The sequence below is a fragment of the Myxine glutinosa genome, chromosome 11 (genome assembly GCF_964187855.1).
Source record: "Myxine glutinosa chromosome 11, kmMyxGlut1.1, whole genome shotgun sequence".
NCBI classification, from domain to species: domain Eukaryota; kingdom Metazoa; phylum Chordata; class Myxini; order Myxiniformes; family Myxinidae; genus Myxine; species Myxine glutinosa.
In genome coordinates this window covers 128,841,049-128,863,323 of record NC_136271.1, presented here as the reverse complement: position 1 = coordinate 128,863,323, position 22,275 = coordinate 128,841,049, and the positions used below count along the sequence as shown (strand labels likewise).

Here is a 22,275-nt window from a genome sequence, read left to right as displayed (position 1 = left end):
TTCAAAAATGCAAATGCTTCACTTCAGTGCTTGTAGTCAGAATTTAATTTCAGCCAAGCGAGAATTATTTACAAATCAAACAGCTCAAACAAACAGAGTAGAAAAGCATATCATTGTTCAATTATAGAAAGTGCATTAAAATTCAAAAACAGCAGTTAACAAATCCATCCAAACAACAAAAAAAAATGTTTTCCCTGAATTCCCAGTGCTGTAAAGTACGTTTGTACACTCTTTGAAAAAACGCGACTGAATGAAATATTGGACACAGATAATCAACAACAAAAAATAGATTGCAGAAAATACAGAAGTGGCAATTACAAACAACCTTCCGATCAAGTGTTTTCAAGTTTGGTCGGTTTCTTCGACACCAATCCAACGAAATACATGAATTATCGTGCCTCTTGCAATTAGCAACATCAGGGGTAGAGAAATAAACTGACAAGATGGTTTACAATACATACAATACATCAATTACTGGTTTCTTTAAAGGCTTACAACCCTCAGATTGTCGAGAATAAATCACAAATTCAAAAATGGCTTTCAGAACAATAATAGATGTGAACGTGGAGAGGAGGAACGATAATGTGAAAGAGGTTAGGAAGAGTGGAGGTGAAAGTTAGGTGAAAGAAAGGGCCAGGGGAATAAAAATACATGTGGGTGTGTCTGGTCACAAGTACAACCCCTGATCATGGTGGTGACCAGGTGTAACGGAAGGAAGATATAGTACAGACTGCCTAACAGGGCAATGGGATTGGCGCAAGGACCAATATGCGGTGCAATTGTTTGAGCACCGCTTGGCTCGTCCCTCAGGAATGCTAGCAGTAGACTCGACAGATAGATTGATGAACTCATGAAAGATGGCAAAAGACCTGCTGACAAATTATTGAGTCAAACATACACATGTGCACATTCAATATTGTTTGTTTGGCTCACATGCATTAAACTAGAACGGCACTTGGTAAAGTACATACCTCTGCCAGGCTGAACAGTTTCCGTTTTTTATGGCGTATCCCATAAGGCAAAGCCGTCTAGAACAGTATTTGTCTGTCTGTATGTATGTATGTATGTATGTATATATTTATTTATGTATGTATGTATGTCCCCTCAAAACGTACACCAATCAGAGCTGAGGATTTGGTCACATGACAGGGGTGATGGGATGTAATTCCGGCGGTACGACGGCCGACTCCAAACACCGCCATTTTGATTCCTATGCCGTTCAGGCCGGACATATCGTTGAACTTGTCATGTATCACAATCTGCATGCTCTACCTCCACGTTTTTCATTCAGTATTAAACACAAACAAACACATGAAACACATGAAGTAAAATACGTGAAAATAAGAATCTTTTATAACATGCACGAATGTTATTGTGGCTGTGGTTGTTGTTGTTTGTGGGCACCGTCAACATCGTTTTATACATTTTTCTCTTGCTTCGCAAAATATCAACACTGTATATATAATTTTGATTGCTCGTTCCGTGTCCTTCTAAAGGGTTTCTACTGTCGTAGAATAATAAATGTTTCCATTCAAACTGCTGTGTGAACAAACCTTACATTAGCACTTCTTCCTCTTCTTCAAACTCACAAAGACGCTTTTAGAACAGGCAAATTCGTGATTAAATAAACGATTTTTATGGTGTAGTTGTTTGGTTCCTGTGTTTACAGCGTTTGTCTCTCCGTATGTATGTTTATCCCTCAAATATTTATCCTACATATTGGGTGAGTTTCATAACTGACAATTGCGCATCTGAAAGGCAGAATGTTATGCCATTTGGCTTTGCCAGTTATGTTACTTTCAACACCTTTTAGGGAACGTTCATATATTACGTCATATACCTGGTTGGGAGAAATTATCACACTTGATGATTGGGGGGAACTGAAATTATGACAACAGGGTGATGATATATGACAGGAGGGGGAGGGGGGGGGTTGGGGAGGGGGGTGCATGCTCCCCAGATCATATATAATTAAAACTTTGATTAAGTGCTCTTCAAACATTGAATCATTTCTTATGACTGCCTTCAACCACTCTAAGCCAGGTGTTGGCTTTAGGGTTAGGGTGGAGGGCTTGGGATCCGAGGGTCCTGAGTTTGAATCCCGGTCAGCTGTTGAATCAACACCAGGTGGGGCATCCAAGCCCAGATCGGTGGAGTGTTGCAGTGATGGTTGTCCTTCTGGAAGTTTCTCCCATCTGCACACAGGATCTCTGGAGCTCAGCCAGAGTGACCATCGGGTTCTTGGTCACCTCTCCTACCAAGGCCCTTCTCCCCCGATTGCTCAGTTTGGCTGGACGGCCAGCTCTCGGAAGAGTCCTGGTTTTCCAAACTTCCTCCATTTAAGACTTATGGAGGCCACTGTGCTCTTGGGAACCTTCAATGCAGCAGATATTTTTTTTGTCGGCTTCCCCAGATCTGTGCCTCGACACAATCCTGTCTGAGCTCTGCAGGCAGTTCCTTCGACCTCATGGCTTGGTTTTTGCTCTGATATGCATTGTCAGCTGTGAGACCTTATATAGACAGGTGTGTGCCTTTCCAAATCATGTCCAATCAATTGAATTTACCACAGGTGGACTCCAATCAAGGTGTAGAAACATCTCAAATATGATCAAGAGAAATGGGAGGCACCTGAGCTAAATTTCAAGTGTCATAGCAAAGGGTCTGAATACTTATGTCAATGTCATATTTCAGTTTTTTTTATTGTTTTTTAAAAATAAATTTGCAAAACTTTCTAAAATCCTGTTTTCTCTTTGTCATTATGGGGTATTGAGTATAGATTGATGAGGGAAAAAATGAATTTAAACGATTTCAGCATAAGGCTGCAACATAACAAAATGTGAAAAAAGTGAAGGGGTCTGAATACTTTCAGAATGCACTGTATGTGCTGGTTCCAGGCTTGTGGGACACCCAGTATGTGTGTGTGTGTGTGTGTGTGTGTGTGTGTGTGTGTGTGTGTGTGTGTGTGTGTGTGTGTGTGTGTGTGTGTGTGTGTGTGTGTGTGTGTGTGTGTGTGTGTGTGTATGTATGTATGTATATATATATATATATAATATATATATATATATATATATATATATATATAATATGCCTTTGATTGAATATATATTATATACATTATATATCCTTGATTGAAGTATATCGTGGTGTACACTTGAAAAGGTTTTTGGTCATTATGGGCTCCTTCTGAACGTGGGCCCGGCACTGATGTGCTATTGTAAACACAGTGTGTCACAAACAACAACATGCATTTTAAGGCCATTTTCCCTGCTAGAGCGGGGGTTAGCCTTGCGGTCCCCATGACAATCTTCTCCATTTTGCCCTATTTTCTGCATCTCCCCTTGTTAACCCCCTTGCCCGCATTTCTTCTTCCACCATCTTTAGCAAAGTCTTTCTCGGTCTTCCCCGTCCTCTACTTCCTTCTACATTCATTTCCCTTTTTCCCATTTGGAAAATTTTCCCATTTCTCATCTCAGTTCCCAAAACTTCTTCCATGTACATCCATGTTTTCACACATTTTCAGTGTTTGTCACAATTGCTGAAAAAATGAAACAATCAATGCCATATAGCAGGGCTGTTAACTAAAGATTTTGCTAAAACAGCGCACTTTGGGTTAAAAGGCTGAAACTTGGCACATTAACACTTTGACACAAACTGGCCATTTGTTGACACTATTGGGATAGTGTCCATTCGACCAAATTTTCATTAAAAAAAAATTGGTTAAGACCGGATCCAGATCCGTGGGATACAAAATATAAACTGTTCCGTTATAGTTGAATTGAAAAAGTTGAAAAAGAAGTGCCGCTATAGTTGAATTTCATGGTGTCCAGAGGAATACTTTTCAAAATGTCTTCCTAAAATGAACTGTGGCATGATGTTGCAGAGGTTCCAATGCAAGGAGCAGTCGAAATACTTCACCACCTCCAATAGCAAAAGGTTGTAGATGGGATCATGGGATCTTCCAAATTCCTGGTGAGGCAAAGGTTGAGATGCAAAGATTGTTGAAATTTCCCATGGACAATTATTTTGTTGTGTGTAGCAACTGATGCTTGAGGAAACGAATGCATATCACAGAGCAGAATACCAATGACTAAAGGAAGTAAATGGCATCAGTTCAATAAAATTAATGTCAGCATGATGTTCATGGACTGAAGATGTGGAAGAATAGGAGAGACATCTTCATTGTCACGTCATACTCCGAGCCAGCCGCCCCCAGCCCAGTATGCTCATGTCTGGACTTAGTCCGAAGGCAAATGCAAGAGAATGAATGGGTCTATGCACAATTAGTCTAGTAGGAAGACTAGGTCCCCCTGCACCCCCCGGAGATATACTTCTAATCAGTGTTTCTAGATTGGAAAAAATGTGTAGAAAATGACTAGCTATGGCCCCAAGCTGAAACAATGTCCCACATACCATTTTTATGCAAATTACTGCTGCCATTATCAAAAAAAGACTAGGTCCCCCTGCACCCCCCGGAGATATACTTCTAATCAGTGTTTCTAGATTGGAAAAACTGTGTAGAAAATGACTAGCTATGGCCCCAAGCTGAAAAAATGTCCCACATACCATTTTTATGCAAATTACTGCTGCCATTATCAAAAAAACGATTTTTGACATATCTCAGCCAATATTGCAGATAATTGAAAAATGAAGGTGTCTAGACCCATGTTTTGAAGGGCATAGATCATGATAGAACTATTCATAACATGATTACATGTGTCTATGGTATACTAGTATGCTAATTAGTGCTTTATTTACAAAATAATCACAGTTTTACGAAATAATAGACTCATATTAAGGTCCGTCTACACAGACGTTAACACAAAGTTTTATTTTTCTAAATACCCTGTGAAATTCACCGAATGCCCTGTGAAACCTGGGATTCTTCTCCAGCTTTTTCAAGGGCCCGACTTTTCCCTTCCCTTTGAAGGCACTGGTGCAGTCTTCTCCGCTGAACACATAGTACCCCAGGAGAGTGGCACAGTAGTCCTCTCCCAGGGATTCTGCCAGCTCAGAGACGTTGACAAGTTGGCGATGCTTCCCTGACCCTGTATCCAGGTACACCGTCAGCTTGATGTTGTGGGCATGGTGGAGCAGGATCAGGAGGATGTCTGTGTCCGGTGTTCTGACTACAGCGTTCTTGTATCCGATGGTAGCAGCATGATGGAGGTACAGAACCACCCTGGTATCAGTCTCTTCCTGGTTGCTGTAGATCGTGGGGAGTTCACGTACCTCGACCTGAAACACAAAAAGGCACCGCATTTCAATCACCAGTCACTGCCAGTTTCAGTATATCTCCGGGGGGTGCAGGGGGACCTAGTCTTTTTTTGATAATGGCAGCAGTAATTTGCATAAAAATGGTATGTGGGACATTTTTTCAGCTTGGGGCCATAGCTAGTCATTTTCTACACATTTTTTCCAATCTAGAAACACTGATTAGAAGTATATCTCCGGGGGGTGCAGGGGGACCTAGTCTTCCTACTAGACTAAATAAAATAAGACATTTTCTGGAAAAGCTATTGCTTGTTGTCAGTAAACACATAAGGGGGAATGTTAATGAAGCCATTGTGCCATGGGCATAAGAAAATAATTATTTCTTTCACGCAGTGTGGCACATAGGGTTGCCGAGGAAGTTTCATTGGCTAAGAAGTACAATCATGGACGGGTCGCTACTCTGAAGCAGGATACACAAATGACTTATTACTCCATTGAGCTGGTACTCATTTTGCTCTAGGCTCTTAATCCAGCTACCTTAACCATTGAGGTAACAGCAGGCTTGTGCCATGAGTATGGCCAGTGCCAACTTATGCCACTGACTCCAAGCCAGATGTTATATCAAAGACAAGCGTTACGCCTAGGTCCCCCGTCGGTGAAGTGATGTGAGTTGACAAAGTGGAAGACGCAAGGCGGCCATCTTGGATTTTGACGTGGCGACCCAATTTTGAATAGCTTTCTTCCTTATGCCTAGATACACCCACACACCAGATTAGAAGTTGGTACTTCGCTTATTTTTCAAGATATTCCGCTCACAAGGTTCAGACACATGGCGGCGGCCATCTTGATTGTTGACGTGGCGACCCAATTTTCAATAGCGTTCTTCCTTATGCGTAGATACACCCACACACCAGATTAGAAGTTGGTACTTCGCTTATTTTTCAAGATATTCCGCTCACAAGGTTCAGACATACATGGCGGCGGCCATCTTGTATTTTGACGTGGCGAGCCAATTTTAAATAGCTTTCTTCCTTATGCTTCGGTACACCCACACACCAGATTAGAAGTTAGTAGTTCGTTTATTTTTCAAGATATTCCGCTCACAAGGTTCAGACATATATATGGTGGCAGCCATCTTGGATTTTGACGTGACGACCCAATTTTGAATAGCGTTCTTCCTTATGCCGTTATACACCCACACACCAAATTAGAAGTTGGTACTTCGCTTATTTTTCAAGATATTCCGCACACAAGGTTCAGACATACATGGCGGTGGCCATCTTGGATTTTGATGTGGGTTGCACCCACACACCAAATTCGAATGCGGTCCTTCGCTTACACACGCCCGCACACACGCACGCACACACGTACGCACACACACACGGACGGAGGGGAAAACCATAGTCCCCCTTTCGCTCCACGGTGCGACGGGGGACAATAAAGCTACCAGACCCACTTTGTGAAGCAGCTAGTGTACAAACGAGTGGCCAGAATGCAACACCAAACTTATAGCCAGAAAAATGGGCCCCTCGGCCACCATAAAAATTACTGGAAGCATACCTTTCCTCACCACGAACAGCCATAATGACTAATTATTGTCAACTCCGACTGCTGGCAGCAACTTCCACCATAGCACATTCCACTTTGAGACGTTTCTGAACACGTTGTACAGCAGGAATACTGGGTAAACAACCTCTGCGTTCAAAATCTTTTTGGCACATCTAAAGGTAACAAACCGGAGGCAGTCCATCAGAAATATAATTTGGTCATGGAAGTTACGATATAAATTCACAGCTACACCAACCAATCAGAATCCCTTGGGGCACATATTGATGGAAGGTGCACTCAGGTTCTTCCCTTTCAGACAATATACACCACACTCAAGGTTGCACATAGCAAAAGCAGATTCAGTAATCATTTGACCCATGATATGCCATAAAAAGCATGTTACACTTACTCGCACCATGAGGTCAAGGCTGTTGAACTGGTGGATATGCAGAGACGGTCTCTCTTTCAGCCACTCATCCAAAACATCGAAGGTGTCCGAACACCAGGCCTAGACACAAAGGCAACCTTGGATAATCCTCTGATCAAATGCTGAACAGGCGTAAACCAAATTGCAAGTTCGTTTCCACAATAGTAACCTAGTATGAAGTGTATTTTCCAAACCTGCAAAATCCTAAAATCTACCATGAAACACAACAAGGGAAACATCAAGTGTGAACCAACAGACTACGCAAAGCCACTTGAATGCTCACCGAGAAGATGCGCTGCTGCAGCTCATCACTTAGCCCCCTCTCACTGATTATCTCCTGGTTCTGACGAACAAACGTTACGTAGGAGTCTGCCATATCCATGCTTGGGCTCTGTGGAAAGAAAAGCACTGTATCGGTGGCATTGAGCTTCAACTGAAAACAAACATCCAGCTGCTCCATTCCCACTGCAATGATCTACCTACCGGAATGGGACATTGGGTCTAGTATGGCCAAAGCTGTGGGCTGAAGGCATATGAGCTAAAGGGACATGGCATAAGTTAATGGGCGAATGCACCCGGTCTGTGAGTCAAACATGTGGAAGAGCATGTAATTAGACAGAGACCAGCAAACCTCTAAGGCCTACGAAATAACCATACCATTGTAAATGGTTTTCAGGAAGGGAAAAATATAAACAAGACCCCCCCCCCCCCCCCCCCCCCACTGTTGTGATGAAGTTATTATTGAGAGTTAGTGCATCACAAATGTGCTCACCTCATTTACACTGCTGAACACAGTTATGTGATACTTTTAAATATAAAACTCTTTGGTGCTTTATAATTAGGCTCATCATGTGCGGTCCATCACCGACCACTCACTCGTGCGATACTTTGCCATGCATCCGATTGTGAGAATATTCCTCTTTTCATCTTTGCTTTTATAAGAACCTTACAAAAAAAAAAAAAAAAGCATTCAAGAAAACTATAGAGTACGGTACATTAATTCATTAATTCTGCTCATTAGTTGTTTTGTTTAGTTGTGTCTGAATACAATGGTGTGTAGTCTCTTCTGTTTGCTCTATTCATTCACTTTTGTTCAGTTTTTCTGCCAACGTGGCAATGCTGTGTGTGTGGTTTATATTTCAGAAACATTCATCTCACTCGATCTCAATCGAGCTCCATCTAGATCTGTATCCCAAATATTTGCTGCTCAATAAGTCTCTTTTTTGTTGTGCATGTAATGTAACACAGGGGGATTTAATGCGTGGCAGCAATATATTGAAGATTGCAGAAGCAGGTTCTCAGGATGTCATAAGGAAGTACTTGAAGTGATCAAATTTGACATTCTGTGAGTACAGAGGCAATGAGAGAGGTTGATAGAAAACAGGATAAAGAGATCAGATCGTTTCATCGTAGGTTACTGATGAAGGTGGCTGAGCATGTTAGTGTTGTACTTGCAGACATATCAGGTCAATAAGTTGAGGCCAGATGTCGGTACGAAGCCTATCTGGGATTGGCAACAAATGGGGATTGAGGGGAAAAGGTCAAAATATATAATATAATTGGCTGGTAGCTTTTATTTCTGAAAAAGGAAAGGTATTGGAGGATAACCACACCCTTGACAGAGCATCCACACACTCATGACAAGTCATGAACACTTCCTTCTGCCCAAAAACCAATTCTGAGCAGGTTTCCACTAATCGCAAGGTGTGATTTTTTTTGCTCAGCAGCTACGGGAATCAAACCCACAGCTATAAGGGCAATGCAACAAGGCTTTGCCCATAAACCCATAAAGTCACTCAAAGGTAATGAACATAGGTATCATTGGGAGAGGTATTAGAGAAAAAGAGACAAAGCAATGTCGGTTGATGAAAGGTACTGTATCTGATCTGACATTTAATTGATAGTAAGGGAAACATATGAAAATCTGTTAACTAAATTGTTACCAAAAAATTTCTTCACCAATATGTTTGTAAAGGTGTGTAATAACATGTGTTAAAATGTTGAAGGTCAACTCCCGTGGGAAACCCAGAAAAAAAGCTGTTGAATTCGGGTACCGAAAAATTATTTTCGAGAATTTTTATTTTTTTAAATCGGCCCTTAAGTAACTTATGAGGGGTCAAATAAGGGTTTTTCATGATTCTGAGTTGATTGTTAACATTTATATTTCACCACAGACACTCCTTTGTGGAAAAATAATTTCTAAATATATCTCATTTTCTACTTTGCAGGACATGGAGTCTAGCAATATGGATGAAGACGTTACTCCACCTGTGCTCAATTGCTTCATCTGTGCACGCTCGGATACACCAGCTGAAAGGCTCATACAGGCAACTCCAAAGGGATACTCAACTTTATTGAAACAAGCAGAAACTGTCGAAAATGTTACTGTTGTGGAACGTATGAAGGAGGCTCAAAAGGAAGGAAAACTGAGGTACCACCAGAAGTGTAAAAATGATCTGTACAACAACTTTGTTGCAACCACCAATAAGTCAGCTCAAGCATCAAAGGCAGAGAAAGAGTCATCAAAGCTGAAGAGAAGACGCACTACTTGTGAGTTCAGTTCATCAACTGGCTGCAGTTCTAGAAGATCACAGTCAGTTGACCTCCTGTATAAGGATGTATGCATTCTTTGCAACCAACCAGCCCAGCTCTACAAAAATAATCCAGCACAAGCTAGAAAGAAATACAGAGTGCCAGATAATTTGACTGCAGATACACTGAAGGCAAGCTTGCTGAAGACAGCACGGAGTCGCGGGGATGACTGGGGCACTGAAGTCACTGGACGCCTGGAAGGGATCAACGACTTGGTAGCAGAAGAAACACTGTACCATTTGCGATGCAAACTTATGTTTGCGAGAGGTGACGGTTTGTCCAAGACTGATGAGGAAGGAAAAAGGAAGAGAGGACAGAGGAGTATTGATGAGGAGCGAGAGGCAGTTTTTATTGAATTCTGCGAATGGTTAGACTCAGAATTAGAGCATGGGGTAATGAACATGGACCAAGTCCATGAAAAGCTGCAGGAGTTTGATCAGTCACCAGAGAAGAGCCTTTCTTATTCAAAGCATTGGCTAAAGATAAAACTTCTAGAGAAATACGAAGACACCTTGTATTTCACAACACAGGAAAGAAGGGCAGATGTACTCTGTCTCAAAGATGGCACCGACAATATTCTGCGAGGGCATCATGCTAATCTTGACCATGGAGATGAGAAGACTCAGATCATAAAGACGGCACTCAAGTTCATATCCAATGATATTGCCTTGATTGATTTAGGTCCAAAGTCATACCCCACCACACACAGTATGACTGACATCGATAGTCAGCTGACACTTGTTCCTGCAAGCCTTCAGATGTTCTTGAGACCGATTGTCAAGACAGACGAAAGAGTTGCCGTTTGGGGGCAGAATTTTATTAAGGCCTGTCGACCTCGGTCTGGAGTATTGCCACACCAAATGGGGCTTGCCATACAACTTGATCATAGATTTGGGTCAAAATGGATGCTCAACAAGTTCCACCGGCTGGGATACACTGAGTCTTACACGGAGACACAAAACTACAAATACTGCTTCCTTAATAGTAGGAGTGGAGATGATGTTCCAGATACTTCTGGCACTCTTGACACCATTGTGGAGGAAACCGATGAACAGATCAATGATGAGGTTGCGGTTGATGCTGCGCTTCAGGATCAATCAGTGATGACAGCCAAAGTGCCAGCCAGTGAAAGTGAATTGTCAAGTAATGATCAGGTGGTCTTTATGGAGGTTGGGGAAACAAACAATGCAGTCACTCAGTTTGTTGGAGACAATATAGATTTAAACATTGTCTCTATTCACGGAAACACTCCCTTTCACTCAATGGGTTGGATCGAAGTCACCTCTCCGGCACCACCTTTGCCAGATCCACAGACAACAGCAGCTTTGGTTCTTTGATCAACAGCAGCACCAACAATGAGCCAGTTCCAACACTGGACCCCACGGCTCCTGAGGAGCTATTGCAGTTCACGAGCTGTAATTGTCATGGAGATTGCAGCAACCGGCGATGCAGCTGCAAGAAGAATGGGGTCACGTGCATCTCGGCCTGTGGAGTCTGTAATGGCATTACATGCAGAAACTGCAGTCATGATGTTGTTGAGTCTGAAGAAGACATAGACAATGACTGTTGAAACTTCTGACATTGTGAATGAGAAATAACTCTTGAGTATTATATATGTATGTGAAATAAAAGCTACTTTGTGTGTAAATGTAAAAGTGAAAATATAAATGTTAACAATCAACTCAGAATCATGAAAAACCCTTATTTGACCCCTCAAAAGTTACTTAAGGGCCGATTAAAAAAAATAAAAATTCTCGAAAATAATTTTTCGGTACCCGAATTCAACAGCTTTTTTTCTGGGTTTCCCACGGGAGTTGAACTTCAACATTTTAACACATGTTATTACACACCTTTACAAACATATTGGTGAAGAAAATTTTTGGTAACAATTTAGTTAACAGATTTGTGAAATATCTCATAAAATGCCCTTACTATGAGATGCAACAAGCTGGTGAGATGAATGCATTCCAGTAACCTTCATAAATCTGTATTCAAAGAAATGTGGAATTGTGGGAAAACCAGCAAATTCGATGGAAAATTGGCTTGCCAGGTAGAAACAATTCTTTTTAAAAATACATTACCAGCAAAGGTGGACGGAGGTCATGTTTTTGACCCTGCTGTCTGTCTGTATGTGAACAGGATACCTCAAAAAGTTATTGAGGGATTCGGACGAAACGTGGTGGGCAGGTTGGGTTTGTGACAAGGACCAATTGATTTGATTTTGGTGAAGATGCAAATCCGGATCTGGATAAGATCATTTTAATTCTTAAAGTGATTCTTCCCAATTGAGAAATTGACCCCAAAACGATATATTGCATGATATGTTAAAACGTTGTGGATGGACCCAGCTGAAACTACAGGGTGTCCAAAAAGTCACGAATCATTGGCAAAACATTTATGTGTAAGGTTGGCTACATCAGTTGTTCGAAATGTGTCCCACCAGAAAACCAGGTTTCTCTGAATGTTCTTCAACATATCCGGGCTAATTGTTGAATGAAATAATTTAATTTCCTATGATAAATAATCAATTAAATAATCTCCTATGATGCGCGACTTTGTAGACACCCTGTAGTTAGACGAGTTGTGTACATGACAAGAATAAGCTAATTAGATTTTGGTTCAGGTCAGAATCCAGATCCGGCCTATCAGTGGGATAGAAAACGTAAACGGGTCAGCCTGGTGGAAGTGGCAGCTGTACCGAGTGCCGTTCCAATTTATTTTGCAGTCATCACAGCATTACAAAAAGTATATACCAGCGTTAAAGAACATACAAGTACATCACAGAGGAATTAAGAAAGTAGTATGGTGGAATTGTAGTAATTGGAAAACAAAAAAACATTACTGAATGAGGAAAATAAAATACAAATGAACAAAATGAAATACATACAGTCCATGAGAGGATGGTGGAGAACAGAGTTCCAAGGTCATATCTTTCCAGTTTACTCAGCACATCATGCAACACTTGTACAAGCTGAAAATAAAAATGTAAATAAATGCCAGACACATCATCCTATTTGTTTATATAACTGTTTCCAAATTCCCCCAAGTTACCAAATAACCAGGCCGCACTAGTTAGCATCAATATCCTGGTGTATGTGTGTGTGCATGCATGCATGCATGCATGCGCACATGTCGGGGTAAAAATGAATAATTGTCATCTCTGAACCAATCAGACAGCCTGGCCGAAAAGATCCAGGCCAACAGAGATATGCTTGTTTGTATAGAGTTGGCTGAGAGCCATCTCACAGTTGCTGGGCAGAACTGCTTCTCTGTGCTGAGCTGGCAAAAACATGTTTTATCTGTGGTTTGACTTAGTGCAAATGTAAAGCCAAGGGTCCATTACATCAGCTTTTGTTCTTATCTTATGCTTCGGTTTACAGTTTTGCCTTCCTTTTGTAGTAAAACAATTTGTATATATATTGTTGCGGTTTTAGAACCCACACTTGTAAATATGACATCATTCTTGTAAATTCAACATCATTAAATGGTTAAAGGTAGCACCCCTAGTTAGTCCACAAGCAACACGTAGGCCACCATAGGACTTCAGTTATTTCATTAGTATGTAGCGGCTGCCGCTGGGGTTACACAATCGCCTTGCACCTATCAAGGACGCGGAGCGATCACCAGGCCGGGCTCGTCCAGGACGCCCGGGCAGGCCCGCGCTCGACTTGCCAGGCCTCGGTCGGGACGCCCGGGCAGGCTCGCCCTCGGCTTGCCAGGCCGCAGCCGGCCCGCAGGGCCACGCCCCCTGGCGCCAGGCCTGGGCAAACCCCCTGGCGGAATAGATATATATTGCCGACCGTAAAACGTTTTTCCCAGAGTGCCTGAGTGTTTGATTCTAATAAAGCAGCTCAGATGAATTCAAGCTTTTTGTCGCGTCCATTCTTTCGATCGACGTGGGAGCCACAGCTCCTTCATTGGTGACCTATCGACATGGACATGGCAGTCGCCCTTAAACTGCCTACCTTCTGGGAGGCTCACGCGGCGGTTTGGTTCGCACAAGCGGAGTCCCTGTTCGCCCTGCGAGGCATCACGGCGGACGACACCCGCTTCCACCACGTGGTCGCTGCGCTCGGTTCAGCCACCGCAGCCCGCGCCCTGAGCCTCCTCGAGAGACCGCCAGCCGCGGACAAATACGGCGCGATTAAGAAGCTTCTCCTCGATGCTTTCGCCCTCCCAGCGGCGGAACGCGCACGGCGCCTGCTCGATTTGCCGGAGCTCGGCGACACGCGCCCTTCCGAGCGAATGGACTACATGCTTTCGCTGCTCGGCGAGCACTCTCCGGCATTCCTGTTCCGGGAGCTGTTCCTCCGTCAGCTGCCTAACCCGGTACGCCTCGCCCTGGCAAGCACGACGATCACAGATCCCCGGGCCCTTGCCAGAGAAGCCGACAAAATCTCCGCCGCGGGACAGCGCATCGCAGCGGCGACATGGGACCCGCCGCCGCCTGATGCACCATCCATGGCGCCCGAGCACCCGGCGCGTTCGACGGCCGAACTGCCGACGCAATTGGCGGCCGCTATACCGAGCCGACCACGTTCAGCACGACGTCCGAAGCCTCCACCCGACCAAGCGTGGTGTTCCTATCATGCCAGGTTCGGACAGAAGGCCCGGACATGCCGACCCCCGTGCACCTTCGGCGGGTCGGGAAACGGCCAGGCCGGCGTTCATTACCTGCCATGAACGCCGGCCACAGTCACACGGGCAACTTACTGTTCATCACGGATAAAGCGTCCGGACGGCGCTTCCTGTGCGACACCGGCGCCCAAGTGAGCGTCATGCCCGCCTCTGACCAGGACAGGCAATCCGCGGTTTGCGGCCCCTCCTTGGTTGCGGCCAACGGATCGACTATCCGCACCTTCGGCCCGCGCAACGTCACCCTCTGCTTCGGCGGCCAACGCTTCGCTTGGACGTTTGTAACCGCCAACGTGCCCATGGCTCTGCTCGGCGCCGACTTCCTCTGCGCACACGGACTGCTGGTGGACGTCCAACGGCGTCGTTTAATCAACGCTGAAACCTTCAGCTCCCTGGTATGCACATTGAGCAGCTCCGCGCCGACCGAGCTGGCATGCACCGTCCCGGCGGCGAACGAGTTTGCTCGCCTGCTCGCGGAGTTCCCGGCCCTCACGCGGCCGACGTTTTCGGCCGTCGCAGTACGGCATGGGATCGAGCACCACATACCAACCACGGGCCCGCCGGTCTACGCCAGGGCCCGCCGCCTCGACCCAGCCAAGCTTGCCGTTGCGAAGGCCGAATTCGACGCGTTGGAGCACCTCGGCATCGTGCGGCGCTCCGATAGCGCGTGGGCCTCGCCACTGCACATCGTGCCAAAGCCGGGGGGTGGATGGCGCCCGTGTGGCGACTACCGCCGTCTTAATGACGCTACAACACCCGACAGGTACCCGATCCCGCATATCCAAGACTTCTCCGCCCGTCTGGCGGGACGGGTCATTTTTTCAAAAATTGATCTCATACGGGGATATCACCAGGTACCTGTCAGGGCGGCCGACGTCCCTAAAACGGCAGTCATCACGCCGTTCGGCTTATTCGAGTTCTTGCGGATGCCGTTTGGTCTCAAGAACGCGGCTCAGGCGTTCCAGCGCTTGATGGACGGCGTGCTGCGTGACCTGCCGTTCCTTTTCGTTTACCTGGACGACATCCTCGTCGCCAGCACGTCCCGGGCCGAGCACCTCCTCCACCTCCGAACACTGTTCGGGCGCCTCAGCGAGCACGGCCTCATCGTCAACCCGGCCAAATGCCACTTCGGCACGACGGCCGTTGATTTTTTGGGCCACCACATCACCAAGAACGGGGCTGTGCCGCTGCCAACCAAGGTCGAGGCCATCACCACTTTCCCGCGTCCCCGCACCATAAAGGCCCTGCAGGAATTCCTGGGAATGGTGAATTTTTATCACCGCTTCGTGCCCCGCGCTGCTCAACTCATGCGGCCCCTCTACGAAGCCCTCCGGGGCAAGCCGGCCAAGCACGACATCGCCTGGTCCGCAGCAATGGATGCGGCCTTCCAAAGCTCAAAGCGGGCCCTCGCCGACGCAACACTGCTCGCTCACCCGGTGCTCAACGCTCCCATCGCCCTCACCACGGATGCCTCCGACTACGCGGTGGGCGCCGTACATGAGCAATGGGTGAACGGGGTTTGGCAGCCACTCGCTTTTTTCAGCCGGCAGCTCCGGCCGAACGAGCTCAAATACAGCACGTTTGACCGGGAGCTCCTCGGTCTACACCTGGCCGTCCGCCATTTCCGCCACCTCCTGGAGGGCCGACCTTTCACGGCGTTCGTCGACCACAAGCCGTTGGTTTACGCCATGGCCAAGGTCACGGAGCCATGGTCGGCCCGCCAACAGCGCCACCTCTCCGCCGTGTCGGAGTTTACCACGGACATCCGGCACGTCGCCGGCAAAAACAACGCCGTGGCCGACTGTCTTTCCCGGGCCAGCGCGAACGCGGTCCACCTGGGCGTGGATTTTGCGCTCATGGCGGCGGACCAAACCACCGACACCACGGTGCAAGCCCTCCGGGCGGCGGACACGGGCCTCCGCCTGGCCGACATCCCCTGCGCGGACACTGTCCTGCTCTGCGACGTCTCCCAAGGCCGGCCTCGCCCCATCGTGCCCGTCACCTGGCAACGCCGCATCTTCGCCTCCCTCCACGGCCTTTCCCACCCGGGCCGGAAAGCTTCCCAGAAGCTGGTGTCGGCGCGTTTCGTCTGGCACGGCCTTCGTCGGGACGTCCGCGATTGGACCAGCGCCTGCACCGCCTGCCAACGGGCCAAGGTCCACCGACACACCCAGGCCCCGCTGGCACCTTTCACCGTGCCCGAACGACGTTTCGACCACGTCAACGTGGATCTGGTGGGCCCCCTTCCCCCATCACGAGGGTTCACACACCTGCTCACCATGGTGGACAGGACCACCAGGTGGCCGGAGGCCGTTCCCCTCGTCTCCACCACCACCGCCGACGTGGCGCAGGCCTTCATCGCCACCTGGGTCGCCCGCTTCGGCGCACCGGCGGACATCTCGTCAGACCGCGGACCACAGTTCACCTCCGAGCTGTGGGGCGCGGTCGCCCGCAACCTGGGGGTCAAGCTCCACCGTACTACGGCCTACCACCCCCAAGCAAACGGGTTGTGCGAGCGATTCCACCGCTCCATGAAGGCCGCGCTCATGGCCGGCCTTCAAGACGGCGGTTGGGCCGACCGGCTGCCGTGGGTCCTTTTGGGCCTTCGCACGGCCCCCAAGGAGGACCTCCAGGCATCCACCGCCGAGCTGGTCTATGGCCAGGTGCTACGCGTCCCGGGCGAATTCGTGCCCGACGCTACCAGCCCCTGGTCCGCAGCTCGCCAGCGCTCGGACCTCCAGGAGGCCGCCCGACGGTTTGCCCCCGTGCCGACATCCCACCACGGTGACCCCCAGTCCTACGTCCCCCCAGCACTCCGCACCGCGGAGTATGTTTTTGTGCGTCACGACGCACATCGGCGGCCACTCCAGCCGCCGTACGACGGGCCCTTCCGGGTGCTGCGACGGGACGACAAGTCGTTCGTCATCGACATCGGCGGCAGGTCGGACCGGATTGCAGTGGACCGCCTCAAGCCGGCGCACGTGGACGTCGACCACCCACCACGGGTGGCCCTCCCGCCGCGGCGAGGCCGCCCCCCGTCCACGGTGCCCCCCACTCGACCGCCCACCACCTCACCGGACCCCCTCCCACGACCCACCAGGGGTCGCTTCGGCCGGGTCATCAGGACCCCCCTCAAGTTGACCCTGTCGGTGCAAGTCGATTCTGGGGGGACGTGTGTAGCGGCTGCCGCTGGGGTTACACAATCGCCTTGCACCTATCAAGGACGCGGAGCGATCACCAGGCCGGGCTCGTCCAGGACGCCCGGGCAGGCCCGCGCTCGACTTGCCAGGCCTCGGTCGGGACGCCCGGGCAGGCTCGCCCTCGGCTTGCCAGGCCGCAGCCGGCCCGCGGGGCCACGCCCCCTGGCGCCAGGCCTGGGCAAACCCCCTGGCGGAATAGATATATATTGCCGACCGTAAAACGTTTTTCCCAGAGTGCCTGAGTGTTTGATTCTAATAAAGCAGCTCAGATGAATTCAAGCTTTTTGTCGCGTCCATTCTTTCGATCGACGTGGGAGCCACAGCTCCTTCAAGTACGTGTTTTAAATAAGGCCGTGTTTCCAATAGTTGAATCTGCGTTGTGTCAATTAAATAAGGAGTAGGCCCCATTCCGTCCATTTTGCGACCTCCCTCTCCAAGCGACGCCATTACGCGCCCCTACAGTCGGTGCCTCATGGCCCTCCCAATTTACTTTGCGCCTTTGTTAGCAGCGTTCGCTGCCTCAGCGCTCGCCCCAGCCGCCATAAGCCACGAGGTTAGAACCGAGAAAGGAGGCGGAGCACCAAGAAGAAGGTGTAGCCACGTCGTCCAGCCATCAAAGGCGTGGCCGGTAAGCCCTCACCAGCCAACCAGGGCTGAAGGAACATCGCTGGTAGGCGTGGCAGTTTGGCTCGCGGAGCGTTTCGCTGTCCGAGTTATATAAGCGCGTATGCAAAGCCCTTTCAGAGGACTCTCGCGAAGCACTCAAGTGGAAGATTGGCATTTAACAGGACTTATTCAGCAGCGGTGGCCGCAACAATTGGTGTCTGCGGGTGGGATTTGGACCCGAACCAAATTTTTTATATATCTGAAAATTTTTGGTCAAAATTACGAGCGGCCGAAATTTTATTAACATCTAAATTTGAAATCATGCCATGGATAACCAAGGCGATCGGATGCCGGTGGGGTTAGACGAAGAGGAGTTAGAATTAACCCAGGACCCCAGGGAAGAACAATTGGGAGAGATGGAGGAGGAAAAGAATGAGGGTGCGGCAGTGGGGGTTGCAGGCGCACAAAATGGCGGCGCCTCGCACGTGGCGGTGGGGGCCAACCCCGTTGTGCAAATAAGTGCTGAAGAAATGGTTATTCATGACGCAATTCACCGCGATGCTGAAAGAGGAAATGGACAAATTCACCCGGGACATAAAAAAAATGAGGGAGGATTCCAGGTGTGATATGGAAAAATTGGGGGAAGACATAGACCGCATGTCGAGCGGGAAAGGCACACGGGTATGCGACGGGGTAGCGCGGCTTGAGAAGCGCGGGGAAAGCGAGCCTGAGCAAAGCACAGCCGGGTGGACCGGGGTAGAAATCACGACTCGGGGGATAGAGAAGCCGACGACCGCTGAAGTAGAGAATTTTATTTTATTAGCACCAGCGGTCGTCGAGCTTAACAAGAACAAAATAAATTAAAGAAAACGAAATAGTTGAAATTGGGTTGGAAGAGACGGTGGACTTAGAAGAGCACTCGCGGAAGGAAGAGGTGGAATGTGTACAAAGTCTGTGTGCACATCATGATGCCGTACTTGTTAACCCAAATGAAAATTTGCAGGTGCGCATGGAGAAAAGGATCCCGAAGGTAAGCCGGGCTGTATGTGGCGCGAAAAGGTTTGACGCGAAAGGATTTTTCACGCGCTTGGGATCCCGGCGTAACCCGGGCGCTCGTAGAAGGTCCGTGGTGCGCTGTGTGAATGGAAATGGCGCGCATGTGCGAATGGTGCCGGAGCGCGAGTATGAAAACGAGAGCGAGGGAGAATGCACAAGGGAGTGTATGTGTGATGGTGAGTGTGATACAGAGAGTGAGATGGATGGAGAGAGTGTGCGAGTATGCACACCTGGGATGGATGAGGAGCGTGTGCGAGGATGCACACCTCAGTTGGTTGTGGAGAGTGTGCGGGGATGCACATTAGAGCGCGTGAATGGGTGTGCGACGAGAGATTGCACACCCATGGGTAGGTGTGCGCTGAGTGGGTGGATGCAAGAGTGCACACCCAGGAGTGGTACGGAGTACGTACCGGAGGAGAGTGCGCAAGAAGGTGCGCAAGAGTGCGTAATGGAGTGTGTGGAAGGAATGAGTGCGCATGAGTGGTGTGCACCTGAGTATGGAACGAGAGAGTATGCACAGAGAGAGAGTGCGGTGGCGGAATTGACGTAGTGCATGGGATGTGCGAGTGGGAAAAGGAACGCGTGGTGTAAGCATGCGAGTCGAGCATCGACGCTGACCGGGGCAGCGCTTAGGCCGACGTATAGCCGACGTGAGCTCTCGGGGCGTGGTGCGCTTTGTGTGCTGCGGGAGCTGGCGGGGATCATTGCTGCATCGCTCTTGCAAGGAGCGCCATACACGATTCAGGCCGGGCTCCGCCCTGTATGGTCGGTGCCGCGTCGTAGCGGCGAGCGGCACGATTCCGGGGGAGAAAGGCCAGGTCACACCCTCGCCCTCTAGCGGGGGCGGTGTTCCGGCAGGGGGAGGTTGGGTCATCGGGCCGGAGACCGAAAGGTTCCGTGCCGAGATGGACCTTGGAACCTCGGACCGAGTATGCCTCCTCCCAGAGGCGAAAATGCCGGACGGACCCAACCTACAGGAGACTGACCATCCGCATACATTGCTCGGCTTGCGAAGCCAAGCAGTAAGAATGTATTTCCGCACAGAGGCTCAAGATAGTAGATGAATAGAGGTAGTGATGGCAAATGGTATTCGATGTAGAGGGATGGTAAATCTACCATCCCTCACTTTGGGGCAGAGGAGCTATAGATTTATGGGGATTGGCAGTACAAACTAGCCCGGGAGGGTTAGGATAAATGTATAGGGACCTAGAGATGACCATAGGTGACTTGAGAGTTAAGTAGTGACATTGTACAGGTAGTGGGGATGTAGAGTAGAGTAGGTGGATTATAATGACGAGGGAGTGCTTAGTATAAGGGACGACGGGGAGCACCAGTATTAGAAGGGAGTAGATAGTTAAATGATGCTGTGTGAATGAGATTCCTGGTAGTGCTGGTGAAATGAGAAATTGAGCGTGGGAAAATTTGAGTGCATGAGGCAATGCTCGTGAAAGATGTGTGTGTGTGTAAAACTGTATGGATGGAGTATTGAGGATGTGTGTCATTGTGTATTGAGTGCATTGACTTACAAGGGGTGCAAGTGGATGAATGGTGAGAGCACAAGAGTGTGCAAGAGAGCTTGGTGATATGGAATAAATGGTGTGGAGTAAATGGTGTGTGGAATGAGTGGAGTGGAGTGCAAGGTGCGAAGGAGTGGATGGGGGAAGGATGGACCCCTTCACGAGTACCCGGGGAGGGTAGTTTAAAGTTAGGTGGAGGGAGTAGGTAAATTTTGGTTGGATATTGACATCTGTGGTGCGGAAAGTAGCAGAGTACTGCTTGGATGGGTGCATTAGTGTATGGAATGGCTGGGCGTGTGGCCTGTTGGTGCGTATGGTTAGTTGAGCACTCTGCCACTGGCAGTCTGTCGGCCAGGTGAGGCCGCAGGTAGGCTCTGGGAGCCAGGTTAGAGTTCAGTAGGGTTCAGCAGGGCCCGAGGATCCCAGGAGAGGACCCGGGAAGCCCAATGCCAGAGGGGGCATCGAGGGGGTAAGTGCCAGGGAGGGCCTTCCCCAGGTTAGGGTAGTGTGAAGGAGCTAGGCAAGCTCGGGTGGCGACGTTCAGTGGCGGAGGTGCGCAGGTAAGTAGGACCTGCTAGGGGAGCCACACGACCCAGCCCCGAAATTGTGCGAGGGCACAGCGTAGAAGAATCAGGGGAATGAGACCCCAAATTGGTAGAGCACCACAGTATGTGCAATGGGAATTGGTTTTTAGAACCACATAGTTTAATGATGGCCAATGGATTGGCAGGGCAAGACCCCGGGTAGTTTAAAGAGAGTTAATGTCAATTAGAAGGACTAGGGCATGCCCGTACGTGGGTGCCCATTCCTTGCCAAAAAAAAAAAAAAACGCTACCCGTACGCTCTACCCCGCCCGTACGCCCGTACGCCCGTAAACAAAAAAAACAACGCTCTTCGCTTCCGCCCTTCGCTCTGGGAGAAATAATGCGCATAAGAAATCGAGAAATTATTATTTTCTCCGGAAGAAATCGAATTACGAACCGTAATGGCGCACGCGCTCGGCTCGGCTCGCAACAACGCGTTCTGTGATTGGCTGCCGGAAGTGAAGTCTTCACTGTCCGGAAGGTCGCAAATCGCAGTTACGATGAATCGCAAATTAGTTTTATTTAGTTTTAAAACATAGTTTAACGCCAACATAGTTTGCCAACGTGAAATAAATGAATACGCTCTCAAATGTGCCGTCTGAGGCAGAGTCTGTTCGCCACGTTCGGCACACATGATAGCTCGCTGCTCTCTGATTGGTTGAATCGTTTTTTGGACATAGCTCGCTAACTACTTGTCCGATTAATATGAAACCTTGAAAAGGCACATCCTCGGGTCCCCAGCAATATACCTGGCAAGTTGCAAGTATATCGGACCCGTGGTTGTCGAGAAACAGCGGTCACAGACAAACAAACACACACACAAACACACACACACACACACAGAGATTGCTGGAATTATAGATAGATAGATAGAAGAAAATCTCTTCGCACCATCTGCA

The 22,275-nt window shown here is 48.5% G+C and overlaps 1 protein-coding gene across 2 annotated transcripts in view; it reads right to left on the bottom strand.

The window, feature by feature from the left end:
- Nucleotides 1-3,439: 3,439 nt before the first annotated feature.
- The window catches only part of LOC137436149 (calcium-dependent secretion activator 1), a 156,906-nt gene continuing 138,070 nt past the window's right edge, over nt 3,440-22,275 (bottom strand). The window contains exons 23-27 of one of the 2 annotated variants that reach the window (XM_068129870.2): nt 12,666-12,749; nt 7,470-7,577; nt 7,169-7,267; nt 6,772-6,932; nt 3,440-3,966 (exon numbers count right to left, since the gene is read on the bottom strand). In XM_068129870.2, the coding sequence (XP_067985971.2) occupies nt 6,810-6,932; nt 7,169-7,267; nt 7,470-7,577; nt 12,666-12,749 (414 nt within the window). In that variant the 3' untranslated portion in view covers nt 3,440-3,966; nt 6,772-6,809. The remainder of the gene's footprint in view (nt 3,967-6,771; nt 6,933-7,168; nt 7,268-7,469; nt 7,578-12,665; nt 12,750-22,275) is intronic. The other variant, XM_078787109.1, reaches the window with a different exon arrangement.